This window comes from Poeciliopsis prolifica, unplaced genomic scaffold (genome assembly GCF_027474105.1).
Source record: "Poeciliopsis prolifica strain line A6 unplaced genomic scaffold, Auburn_PproV2 SCAFFOLD076, whole genome shotgun sequence".
In the NCBI taxonomy this organism is placed as follows: Eukaryota; Metazoa; Chordata; class Actinopteri; order Cyprinodontiformes; family Poeciliidae; genus Poeciliopsis; species Poeciliopsis prolifica.
Window position 1 is genome coordinate 753,868 of NW_026562451.1, and position 12,046 is coordinate 765,913.

At 37.8% G+C, this 12,046-nt stretch overlaps 1 protein-coding gene across 12 annotated transcripts in view; it reads right to left on the reverse strand.

The window, feature by feature from the left end:
• The window catches only part of utrn (utrophin), a 173,086-nt gene that overhangs the window by 120,052 nt on the left and 40,988 nt on the right, over positions 1-12,046 (reverse strand). For 10 of the 12 annotated variants that reach the window (XR_008604881.1, XM_055021426.1, XM_055021429.1 and 7 more), the window contains 18 exons: positions 11,472-11,642; positions 11,198-11,389; positions 10,608-10,742; positions 8,607-8,756; positions 6,923-7,084; positions 6,136-6,267; positions 5,786-5,959; positions 5,338-5,493; positions 4,894-5,064; positions 4,383-4,562; positions 3,667-3,795; positions 2,985-3,155; positions 2,830-2,886; positions 2,468-2,617; positions 1,827-1,967; positions 1,625-1,714; positions 973-1,143; positions 626-798 (listed from right to left, as the gene is read on the reverse strand). Coding sequence is in view for 11 of the 12 variants with exons in the window: in XM_055021426.1 (XP_054877401.1) it covers positions 626-798; positions 973-1,143; positions 1,625-1,714; positions 1,827-1,967; positions 2,468-2,617; positions 2,830-2,886; positions 2,985-3,155; positions 3,667-3,795; positions 4,383-4,562; positions 4,894-5,064; positions 5,338-5,493; positions 5,786-5,959; positions 6,136-6,267; positions 6,923-7,084; positions 8,607-8,756; positions 10,608-10,742; positions 11,198-11,389; positions 11,472-11,642 (2,705 nt within the window). In the remaining variant the exon portion in view is untranslated. The remainder of the gene's footprint in view (positions 1-625; positions 799-972; positions 1,144-1,624; positions 1,715-1,826; positions 1,968-2,467; positions 2,618-2,829; positions 2,887-2,984; positions 3,156-3,666; positions 3,796-4,382; positions 4,563-4,893; positions 5,065-5,337; positions 5,494-5,785; positions 5,960-6,135; positions 6,268-6,922; positions 7,085-8,606; positions 8,757-10,607; positions 10,743-11,197; positions 11,390-11,471; positions 11,643-12,046) is intronic. The other 2 variants (XM_055021437.1, XM_055021424.1) reach the window with 1 other exon arrangement.

Consider the following 12,046-nt stretch of genomic DNA (forward strand, 5'->3'; position numbering starts at 1 on the left):
CACTCAAGAAGCCCTGAAACCAACAAAAGGCTCACTGCAGTGTTGCTAAACGTTGAAATATAGACCAGGACAATTACTGAAAAAACAGAAAACCTTGGGCTTTATCACACTGCTCATCTTGCAGCATCTCTTTGAGCAGGAGCAGAAGTGATGAGAGAGAGAAGTTGAGGAAATTAGTTTTTGATGAGCTGTTTTTCAAAATAAGCTCCATTCTTCTGATTAACACAGAGGTTTTTAGCATGCTTCAGTGTCTGTATGCAATCTGAACATTTTCTCCCTTGCTTACGTCTTTGCACCCACTACACTCCGCAAACAAACACTGCTTATGTTCAAAAATTAAGTCGACGGTGGTCAATGTCACCCACTGTCTGCCTGTTTACTTGTGGGAATGAAAATGTGAATAGGCATGAGATTGTTTATTCCCAAGCAACTGCTGCGTTGTGAATGAAGGTCAGTGAGTGTGTGCTGGATCGTATTCTGCTATATTTATCTGTGGACAGCTGGTCTTCCATGTCCCTGCAGATTTCAACAGAAGCCCTGAGACAGCGATTCACACACATCAGGAAAATCAACTCCCTTTGTTTTTCTTCAATGTATTTTCGGCACTATGTGAAGTTTAACATACTCTTTGCGCTGATTGTACATGCGATTGAGGCGGTCCCACTCTGCGTTGAGCTGGGTTAGGTTGTCTCCTATTTGAACCACTTCATCAGGGGAGGCATCTCGCATCGCTTCAGGCTGTCGCTCATGGATCCCATGTATCTGCTCGCCCAGATGCTCCAAATTATCTTTAATAGTCTGGAGCACAAATATACAAGAATACACGAGGAAACAATGAAAACATTTAGCAAATCCAGTAGATTATCTATCACTCAACACCAGTCAAGTCCAGTTTAAAGTCATTGGAATTTTATACAACAATCCAAAACAAATTTGCTGATGAAGGTGGATGTATTTAGGAAAAAGGCATACCCTCAGTGTGTCCTCCTGACTTGAAAAGTCTTCAAAAAGCCCTCCATTAAGCTCCGAGGAGTTCAGGAGCAGCTCATTGTCGGCCATGGCGAGAAGAACTTTGTTGATATCCAACAGGTAGTCAGAAGGAGTGAGTGTCTGAGTTCTGCTGTGACCTGTTGCAGACATCTCCTGTATTGAAGAGGAGTAGAGGTAATTAGAAGTAATCAGCATGTTATTATAATTGGGAGTAAAACAACATCCAAACATCTTTCAATATGGGCGGTTGCCAGGAAGACATAGAAAAAGGGACCGAGATGAATCTGAATTTTCTCAGTGGGGAGTTTGCTCCTTCATTTTGTTATAATCCAAAGGATAACACTTGCATAAGAGATGGATCGCTCAATTAGTAAAGCCCAGCTAAAGCTAACTCAATCCGAAAATGCTCTACCGTGCAACCTGGAGATAAAAAGTGTGGTGTGAGAAAAAGTTCTGCACTTGGTGCAGCATCCACATTTTTCATACTAGAGATGAATAGGAAAAATTTAATTCCATCTTTGGTTGTTCTTTAGTTTCAATATTTTGCTGCAAAAGCAGCAATATTTTGTACCTTGACGAGTGATTGGCTCAGGTCTGTTGTGAACATATACAGCACTGTATCCATGCTACTTACCTCAGCAGTAAACTCTGATGTCTGATCTCCGAAGATCAGGGAAGATGATGACTCCTCAGAGATTGTAACCTGCCTATTTTTAAGACGGTCCTAAAACGAGCACAAACAAGCCAGATTAACTGTGAGCAAACATTGTTAATTAAATGGCAGAATAAATTTTACATGACTAGAATTAAAGACATGAAGTGTTTATTTGCCTCACCCTGCGAGCAGAATATTGGCTCTGCAACCTAAGCAGCATTACTCTCAACTCTTCCTTCTGAGCCTCGTCTGAAGTTTGATGCAGCAGCTCTTCTCCTCTTCTCAGCAATTCCTCAACGTTGGCCTTCTCCTCGTCCATCTGCTGTAGGGAAAACAAAGATAGGGGTCAAATTATTTAATTCAGTTTTTGTTTTTCTTGAGTTGCTATATGTGTATCCACTTAAACAGGCAGTACAAGGTGCAGACTGGAAGACAAACAACTTCCTGAATAGGATGTTGACCTCGTGTCAGATTGGTCTGATTTTATTTTCCCAGCTGGTGTGTTTACGGTCATAAAACTTGATGGCACAGATTGATTCCAAACTTGTTAAACCTTGAAGTTCCCAATCAAAGCTGTCCTTATCATCTTTATTGCATATAGCCTGAAGTGCAGGTTACTTTTTTATTGCCTGCACAAAAATAATAGAGAGAATGACTCAGGTCAACATTCCTTCCCGCTCAAGATCCACAGGAAAACTACAGAAGCTCAAGAATCTCCAACCTGACAGGGGGAAATATCTTATCGCTATTAAGGTGCAGGTTATTAAACCCCTTTGCTTACAAAGATTTAAAAATGAAAGAATTCCTGTTAACCTTGAGTACCTTATCATCATCAAGGACTGGGTCCTGCTCCTCATGCAGAGTCCTCAACTTGTCCTGCAGCTCTGCCTGAAGGTCCTTTATCTCAGTTGGGAACACAGTGTGACCAAGCTGAGTCTGACTTTCTTCTTGGCTCTCCTGACTGTGAGTGACCTGATTAAAAAGAACAAAAACAAACTCAAGGGCAAGTCAGTCTGAGCTTCAAACATATTCGCAATTATCTTGACCGCATCCTCAAAGAGAGAAGCAGTGTCGCGTTAAAAGCTTCTGCTAATTTTTAGTATGCATGGAATAAATTATAAGAAATTAGCCAGTAATTCAGATTCAGAACATCAAAGCCAAGTTGTGATTAATGACGTATGTACCTCCTGAGGTATCTGTTGATTTAGTTCAAAATTTCCTGACTCCAGGCTGGTCATCATCTGCTCATCAGAGGAAATTTTACATAAAAAATGGTTGAACAAGACAGCTTTTCATTTTAAGATAAATCTTTTAGGAAACATATTTCATGCTCCTGTACCTGGGTAGATTTTATCTGTTGGGAAGCTTTATCAAAGTTACAATTCAACTCTGCCAGTTTGGGCTCAACAACATCTCGACAGGCGGGCCCCCTGCTAGTCATCAGGATGACTGCTTGGTCCCTCACGTTGTCCACACGCAGACTGATCTCGTCCAGCTGCTCCAGCATGGTCTGAAAACCGATCAACAGGCAGCTCATCATCTTTTTATTACACAATTTAACAGTGAAACCGCTTTTTTTCCCCCAATCTTTCAAATATTATGTTTAATTCATTAAATGTAGTACATTTTCACTGCATCACACCACTGTAAATACTTTGATAGATATTATTTTGGGGATTTAAAGAAAAATCTTAATCTGCTAAAATCTCTAGTGACGGGTTAGAGCTTGATAAAACTGGAAAATTAGCCAAGCTTCTGTAGTAATTTATGACTGATTTTAATAAAGTGCATAAAGCCCACAGGGCTAATAAGTTTAAATAAACAATTTTTAAATCTTATGCTACTAAAGAAATAAATCTATGACTTTAAAATAAAAGAATCAGAATTTTACTAAAAAATAAAAAAAGATGTGAAATTAACTTTTTGACATGTTGTGCACCATTTCTACACATCAAGATCATTGTGCACCACATGTACTGGTGTGTTGTAATAAAATTCCAATAATTATTTTTTCTTTTTACCTTCAGCAATTTTTCTCTCTCAGGTGTAGGCATCCGCTCGGCCTCATCCAAGTGGATCTGGGTCTGGTAGAGCCAGGTGCTGATATGAGCCAAGTTCTCATCGAAGATCTCCACCTCATTCTGGTGAGTCTGCACACGCGCACACACACACGCACGCACGCACACACACACACACACACACACACACACACACAAAAAAAACAAATCACTTAGATATTGTTTACAAATTGAAACCTTGATTACACAAAAAGATGTTTAGTAATGTAGTGACAATTGGCATTGAATAGTTTTATTAATTTGTAATCCATCAGAATTCATTTTCATTTCTTTTCCTAGTTTCTGTGATTTTCTAAACAGCATACTGAAGAATATTTTTCATTCTGGTTGAAAATTTTTCATGAGTAATGTAGTGCATCTTGACATGAAAAAACAGTATTAATATCAATGTTAAAAGCAATCTAAATGTTGATATTAAATGCATTACATTAGACATAAGTTATAAAATCACAAACATTATGCTAAAACCTCTCTTGCATATCTTTTCATTTAAAAGTTGCTTTTTTCTGTTCTGCTTAACTTATGGTGAGAAAAGCTGAAGCATGTTGTTACACAACATTAATCAAGTCGAATATTCTGCTTACTCTGACAACCTTTAGTAAATAAAGATATGCTGCGTGTTATTATTTATTCCCATTGTATGCAACATTTGCTCTAACCAGAACAGCACTCAGCCAGTCTTCGGTCCAGGTGTGAACTTGGCCCCAGGCTTCGTTCAGACCGCAGAGTTTGCCTTCCAGCTGAGCCTCGCTACCCTCTACCAACGTCTGCAGACCTGCACTGATCTCCGTGAGGCTGGAAAGCTCCTCCTTCCGATGCTCCGACTCCTTCAGCAGGCCCTGATGGAACAGCACATGGAAGGTGCTTATATATCAGACAGTTCAAATAAAAACAGTAACAGTTAAACAGTCTCGACTTTTACATCCCAAAATAAACCAGAAAATAAGAATTGGTAGAAAAATGTGCAGATAAACTGCATAACTTAAAAAAAATGGAAAATTAGAAGGAGAAATGATGCATGACTCCAGTTTAAACAGTTTTTGTGCACCATCTTCTGGCGAGATAGATATCTACTTGTGTGGTTTGTTTTTTGCTGTACACATACTTAGAAAATACTTCCCAGCTTAAATGTGATCACAGAGCTTATAAAAAGTCTAGGGTAATACTAACATTAGCCCATCTAATCTCGGCCTCGATGTCAGCTGGCATGTCTCCAATGCTGTGCTTCTGCTGAAGCTGAGCTTCAGTAGTGCTCAGCCATTCCTGCAGGGCAGCGCTCTCTTTATCAAACTTCTGAGACAGAGACAGGGCTTTTTCCAGGTCCTGTTTGCCCTCTGTTACCTGTGAAGACAAAAGAACCATCTCCAGGGTTACAACATGTTTTCCATTAAGCTCCAGACATTTTCAGACTAAACATTTCAGGGTTCGCAGTCCTTCATGTCCAAATATAAAGTATATAAAAAGTCCACAGAGGGTAATGTGTGGGTTGAAACTAGATGGAAAGAAGGCTCAAGAATCTAATTTCACTCTTTTCTAGATTATACAGAAACCATGAATGTCATCAAATCTCAACTTCATTGCTTTTTGCTCTAAAACAAGATGTCCCTAAATTACCTGAGCCCCCAAGTCATTGTAGAGCAGTTTTAGAGCAGTTAGCTGTTCATCCATGGCTTTGGGATTTTCTGTCTGCTGTTTCTGCACAATCTGCCGACCTGTTTTTATCACCGTCTCCACCTCCAGCTTCACCTCGCTCAGCAACTTGTACAGTTTCTACAAAGTAGAAGAAGCAAACAACACATTTTCATTAAGAATGAAGTGCTTACAGGTAAGCTCACACTCTCATGAGTCATATTCATTTTGTACTTGCAGTAATTTCATATTTAATGTGGATTTTCTATGATCCACATGAGGTCAAAATTCTACATACATGCTCAAATACGTATTACTGCAATTTCTTTAACATTCGCTATATGTTCAAAATGAGTACAAAACACTAGTTGGAAAAAAAACCAAACTAAATAGCAGAACTACAGTGCTTGCAGGAAAATCTCAAATTCCTCACCATGCAACCACTGAGGTGGGACTGAATTATTTCAGGTTCCACATCTTTAACATCCAGAATAGGTAGCTCAGCTTTAGCACCATCCAGAACTTGCTTACAGTCCAACATGCGCTGCTCAAAATTGGCCGGCTTCTGGAACAGCTGGTACTTTGTGGAGATTTCTCTCAGTTTCCTCTGCAGTCATCAAACCAAATGTCAGCAAAGTCACACATTTCTATTCCCTTTTATCACTCTAAACACAAAAAAATTTTAACATAGAAACATCTTTTGTTATCAACATTGGACACTGAAATAATAGAAAGTAACAGGAGGAACAGTTACCAACATCGTCCAGTAGGAGTCAGTGTTACCTGTAGCTGGTCCAACATTGTCGTTCCACGGGCCGATTTTCCCTCAGCGGTGGGAGGAGGCAAGTTGGTCACATTTCTTCGCTTCATCTCTTCTACAGTGAGTTCATGAGCGGCAATCTCTGCACCAATGGTCTGCAGAAAGAGCAACAACTAAGCAGGTGTGCAACACGTGCAAGTTTCTAGTAACTACACATAGCTAATTTAATTTATTCATTTTCCAAATCTTAGTGGTTAACGCTTAGAAAGGTCAAAAATGTATCTGATGGATTATTAGACAAAGAGGGGAGAAATGACAGAAACATGAGGAAAAAAAAAACAGGAATGACATAGGAAAAAAAAACAATGATGACAAAAGGAAGGAGGAGGAGAGAAAAGCAGAAAAATAACAAAGGAAAAGAAATGCAAAAAGAAGAAATGAAGAAGGAACACCACAAGTAAGGAAAGAAGTAAGGGGACAAATAGGAAACAATGTGGGGCATGGGGACCGAAGGAACAGTTTGAGAAAAAAGGAAGGAAGAACAATAGAAGGAAAGAAAGAGTGAGAGACGTAAAAAAATGAAGGAAAGAAACGACAGTAGGAAGTACACTAGGAAGAACAGCATATGAAGAATAAAGTCTGAAAATTCTTTTCTTATTTAATTCTCTTCTATTTCTTTCAACAATTATCCTGGCCTGGAAAATTTTGTACTACGTGGGAACACAGATATTAACTATTTGAGCCTATAAACAGCGGTGAGCTCTCTAAGCAAACTCATTTCCAGGAGTTTATAACGTGCAGCTAGTATACCTGTGCCTCCAGGGGGAGCTGGAACGCGTCTACACGATCAGTGAGGTAGGACGTTAGTGTGTGGTCCAGCTGGTTCAGGGACTCCTGCAGTGTTTGGAGCGCCTGTTCGTTCTCCTTTAGTGTCTGCAGCTGCTGCTCGAGGCCAATCTGCCGGTTGACTGCCTAGATAACGATACAAACAGCAGGTCGGGGCTTTAAAATCTGCCTATCGGGACCTTTAATTTAATTTACTCAGTTCCACTCAAAGCATGCGCAAATTACCTCCAAAAAAAGTTTAATTAACAGGTGATGTAGCGGTTGGTATCGTTAATGATTACACTCAGCTACTTGCAAAATACATAAAAAACATGCATGTCCAATTAAAAATGTGAATAATTAAAGCTTCAATTATACTGAAACTGAGTGATAAAAGTGAGTTAAATATGAATACAAATTTTTTTATAACATACAAAAGTGACAGGCTAAGTCTTGGGACAATGCAGAATCGAAGGTTCATATAAGTTTTTTAAAGACATGGATGCATGACAGTGATGTTTTAAAAACAGCAGCTCCTGCCACTGATAACTCAGAGTTTTGAGACTGTGCATAATTAACACAGCACAATTACAATCTCCCACCAGGAAGGCAGGAACATTGTCACCTTGTGGCGCTCCAGAGCCGCAGTGATAAGTTGGCATTCGTTAGTTATTCTGGTCAAAAGCTGCTGCAGAGTTTAATGTTTTTAAGATTTTACTATTCATAGGCTGGTGAGAGAAGTGTTTTTTTGTTATGGTAAATAATAGAGAGCAATTCTGCTCTATAAAGCATAACATTTTTAATATTTGAAAGCAGTCTTGAACAGTAGTTTTTTTTTCACAGCAGACCAGTAGTTTCAACCCACGTATTTCCCTTTGTGGACTTAAAAGATGTTTCAAATATTTTTTTTAATTAATACCCCACTAGATACACAGTATCTTAAAGTCATGTCTTTAGGACCAAAGGGATTCATTATCCTTCAAATCTTTGAAGCTATCTATTTCATTCTGTATGACTGGATTCAACTGAATATATATTAAGGCATATAATTTTGGGGTGTTTGTAATGTTTTGAGGCAACATTTGTTTTAAATTGGAACTATATAAACAATTTGAATTAAACTGTATCTTTTGTGTACTTTTTAAATTTAGTTTTTACCGTTAGGCTTGATAAATAAACTAAAAATAAGAAAAATAAATTCACAAATGGTCAGATAATGGAGAGAAGAATAATAAAAAAATCAAATGGTTGTGTGTACTGAAGATAGCACACGTCTATGAACGCATATTAGCTGTTAAAGAAGCCTGAATAATGTCAGTAGTGAAGCTTTTTTTTTTAATTGGTCCCAAGTAAATATTCAAATTTTTTGAAAAATGTAATCTTTAAATCATTATCCAGATAAAAAAAATTAAATAGTGTCTAAGATATCACTCTGTACAATGGACCTACAGAATCTGAGTCTCCATTTGTTTAATTTCATTAATTCTATTAAGTTTTTTTCCGGATATCCAATTACATATTGCGCATATAAAACTTCTATGCATGAGTGGACATGTTTCTGGAACATACTTTCTGTACATATGACTGCAAAACTGACAAAAAATAATCTAAACAAGTTATCTGAAAATAAAACATCAACATTGATGCACAAAGAGAGAAAAGTCCCAACCTGATGGTTGAGCTGATCGTAGCGAGAGTTGAAGGCCTCAAGCTTTTCACTGATTAGTTCGTCAAGTATGCCCCCGTCTATCAGTGTCTGACCCAGCTCTCTGATCTGCGTCCGGTTGTCTCCGGGGTGGCGCAGCACGCCCTCCAAAGACTGTTGGGTAGTTGGAGAGGCAGAAGAAAATCCACGCACACACATTTAGTCATTAAGACAAACTGCAGATGTTCCTTTATGGTTCCAAAAACTTGCCTAAGAAGCCAAAATGTCACGTAAAAACAAACCTAAGCTTGTTGCTGATCATTTAGGAACACCAAAAAGACAGATGAAATCCAGGGACAGATGGAAAAAGAACAACAAAAGCAAAAGAGAAACAGATGAAGATGCAAAAGGTGCTGAGTCAAGTGTGTCAGATAGAAGCAAAAAAAACTAAAATAATAGATGGAAAAAAGAGATGCGAGCAATAGAAGGAGCGACTTGAGTGACGACATGTTTGGATCCAACATTGTTTATGTAGGTTCATTAAATGTAATTTTCTTTCCCTGAGGTAACGGACACAGAGTGACAGCCTCCTCCCACTGGATGGGGATGGTCTAATTAAAAAACTCAGAGTTCAACAGGCACAAAGAGAAACAGCAGGAAAGACAAGCAGACTTGTAGGGAGGAGAGAAAGAAAGTAAAGACAAAAATTAGCCTTAAACATTTGTTGAGAAGGGCATGGACAAGAAGGGGAAACATTGACTTCAAGGGTCTTCAATTTATTTCATCACAATGTGATGCTACAGAAGCAGTGCAGTGATGAAAGTGATTTTGACAGAGAGGCTGCAGGCGGTTTACAGATATAGCAGCAGAGCAAGTCAAAGAAAAGCAATTTGGAAGGCAAATCAAAGACAAACGAGGTTATTAATGTTTAATTTTGCCTATTATGAAATTATTTGTCCCTGAAAGGCAACTTTTTATACAATATGAATATTAAGTTTAAAATAATTTAGTTCAGCTATTTTTTTACTGGGGCTAAATTTTAATATACAATTTCATTACTTTAGTTTCAATTATTATAAATGATCATTAATAAAAACAAAAGATCCAACATTTTATTTATAGAAGAATAGATTTTTAGTGAAATAAAAAGTTTAATCATTTTGTGAATTGGCATAAAAGCTAATTGAAATGAGAACTGTTGCGAAATAAAGTGATGTTGATCATTTTGTGTTTTCAACCAAAGAAGATGAGCTGAACTGCTCACTCCCTCAGATCTCAGGCAGCTTTCATCTACTTCCAGAGACTCTCAAAGAAGTTGCACTTCTTTTTTGATGAGATTTATCTGCAACTGAAATTGGCAGAGCTCAGAGGCTGCACTAAACAATCCATTCCTCAAATAGTCTGAAGTTAAAAGATTAAAGACAGCGGCCAATCTTCTCAAGCATTGATGTTATATTTTATTGCCCACTAGTTCCTCTAGTGGTTGGATCAAAACGTACTGAAAAGTTCTTCACCACATATATAAATTCCCATAATCCTCACTGAAATTAAGTATTTTCATAAAGAATGGTAGAGCAACATTCGTTGACCTTATATTTGAAAGCTGATAAGGCCATAATGAATAATGAATTCAAGTTAGTGAATTTAATTTAACAAACTAATGAATTATGATGTAAAAGTCAAGTTTTTAACACACTATTTCTGCATTCAGGAAAATGAAAATTATATGCAAAACATTCAAGTCTAATTAAATTATCATGAATTCCATATTTATGAAGTACCAGTAGCTGTCTTCAGGCAATTAGTAAGGATGTCCATTATATCCATTTGTTATAATTTATTTTCTCATATCAAAGCCCACAGCCATGCAATATTCATTTTTTTGATGAATTTGCCATGTTAGTTGGATATTCTGCTATTACATAAATTCTATCCTGGTTATTTTTCACATGAGCATCCTTTAATCTAAATGAGTAAATTCTGGAGAAATCTAATGAGACGACATATAATTGAGCGCTTGTGTACCTCCAGAGCTTCAGTGACCGTCTCGGTGCTCTCTGGTATGTTCTCAGTAGCTTGAAGTTTCTCCTCTACAGTGTTGAGCCAGCCCTGCTCCATGTCCAGGTACTGAAGCAGCTCCATCCAACAAGACCAAACCTCCTACAAAGTGCATGCATGATAAAATTTATAATGGGAAGAATACATAAAAGTAAAATTAAATGTCTCACAATTCAACTATACATGAATTTCAACGCAGACGATCAAAATCACTGAGTTAAACTCAGAGGCTGTCTCTAAAATTCTCCATCGTCACCCTCATCTACAAGCTTTTCTTGTCCCTTGCATGTGAATTAAGGAAATAAAGCCAAAGCAATGACTAATCGCATAAAACTATGTGTCATTCCAATACTGAGCTAACCAACATTAAATTAGCCCACTGTTGCATAAATAATTAAGATTTAGCCGTTTTAAAAATGAAAACAAGTTTTGGACTGGAGCAAAGCTTTTAGTCATAAATTTATAAATAATGACGCTGGTGTGGTCTCATATTTCTAACATGTAACTTTTGGTTTACTTTATAGACTCAGAAGGTATTCCAATCATTCAAAAATTACCTCCAGTGTGTGACATTTGCTCTTGAGGCGGTCACAGAGTTTGTGGTAATTGGCTAGCACTCCGTCTAACTCGGAGGTCAGCTCCTGTCCGGAGCCTCCAGCAGGGTGCAATGTTTGGGACACCAGCAGGTTGATGCTGTCCTTCAGGATTTTCACTTTCACTTCCTTCTGTAGCACATCCTCTTTAGCACGCTTTAATTAAAGACTTCATGTAAATACATGGATCCAAAAGCTGAAAATTTAATGATTTTCTGAATTTTTTTTCCACCCGTACCTTCATCTCCTCCAAAGACACCTCCAAGTCCTCAGGACTTTTATACTCAAAGTCTCTCATTAGAAACTCTTCGTCAACCTGGGCCATCCACTCCTGCATCTCTGCCAGGTCTTTCTTCAGGTTCAGTTGCTTCTCCTGGTTCTCAGCCACTTGTTCCTGATGACTCAAGAGCTGCAAGGAAACATAGTCGACAAATTTTCAAAAATAAATAGCAGAAATCTTTGCTAAGCACATTTAAACTATGCATCACAATTAGTACATTTGAATAGCCCTCAAATTTTTACTTAAGTTCTGCTTCTAATCCTCTTAAGGCTGTGGTTAGACTATTTGCATCGTTTTTCCCCACTCACATTTTTTCTTACGCTTAACTTTCCATAATTTGCTCGCGTACAGCACCTCGTAAAAAAATTACCTGATGTGGTTTACCCTTCATGTGGGGGGTGTCACCGATTATCTGCTGAACACCCTTCAAGTCTGTTTTATGTCATTTTCTAAAATGATATAAAACTACATAAAAAAATTTCAGGAGTTTTGATAACGTGTAAGCCTTAATAATCAAAATCAAGATTTATATT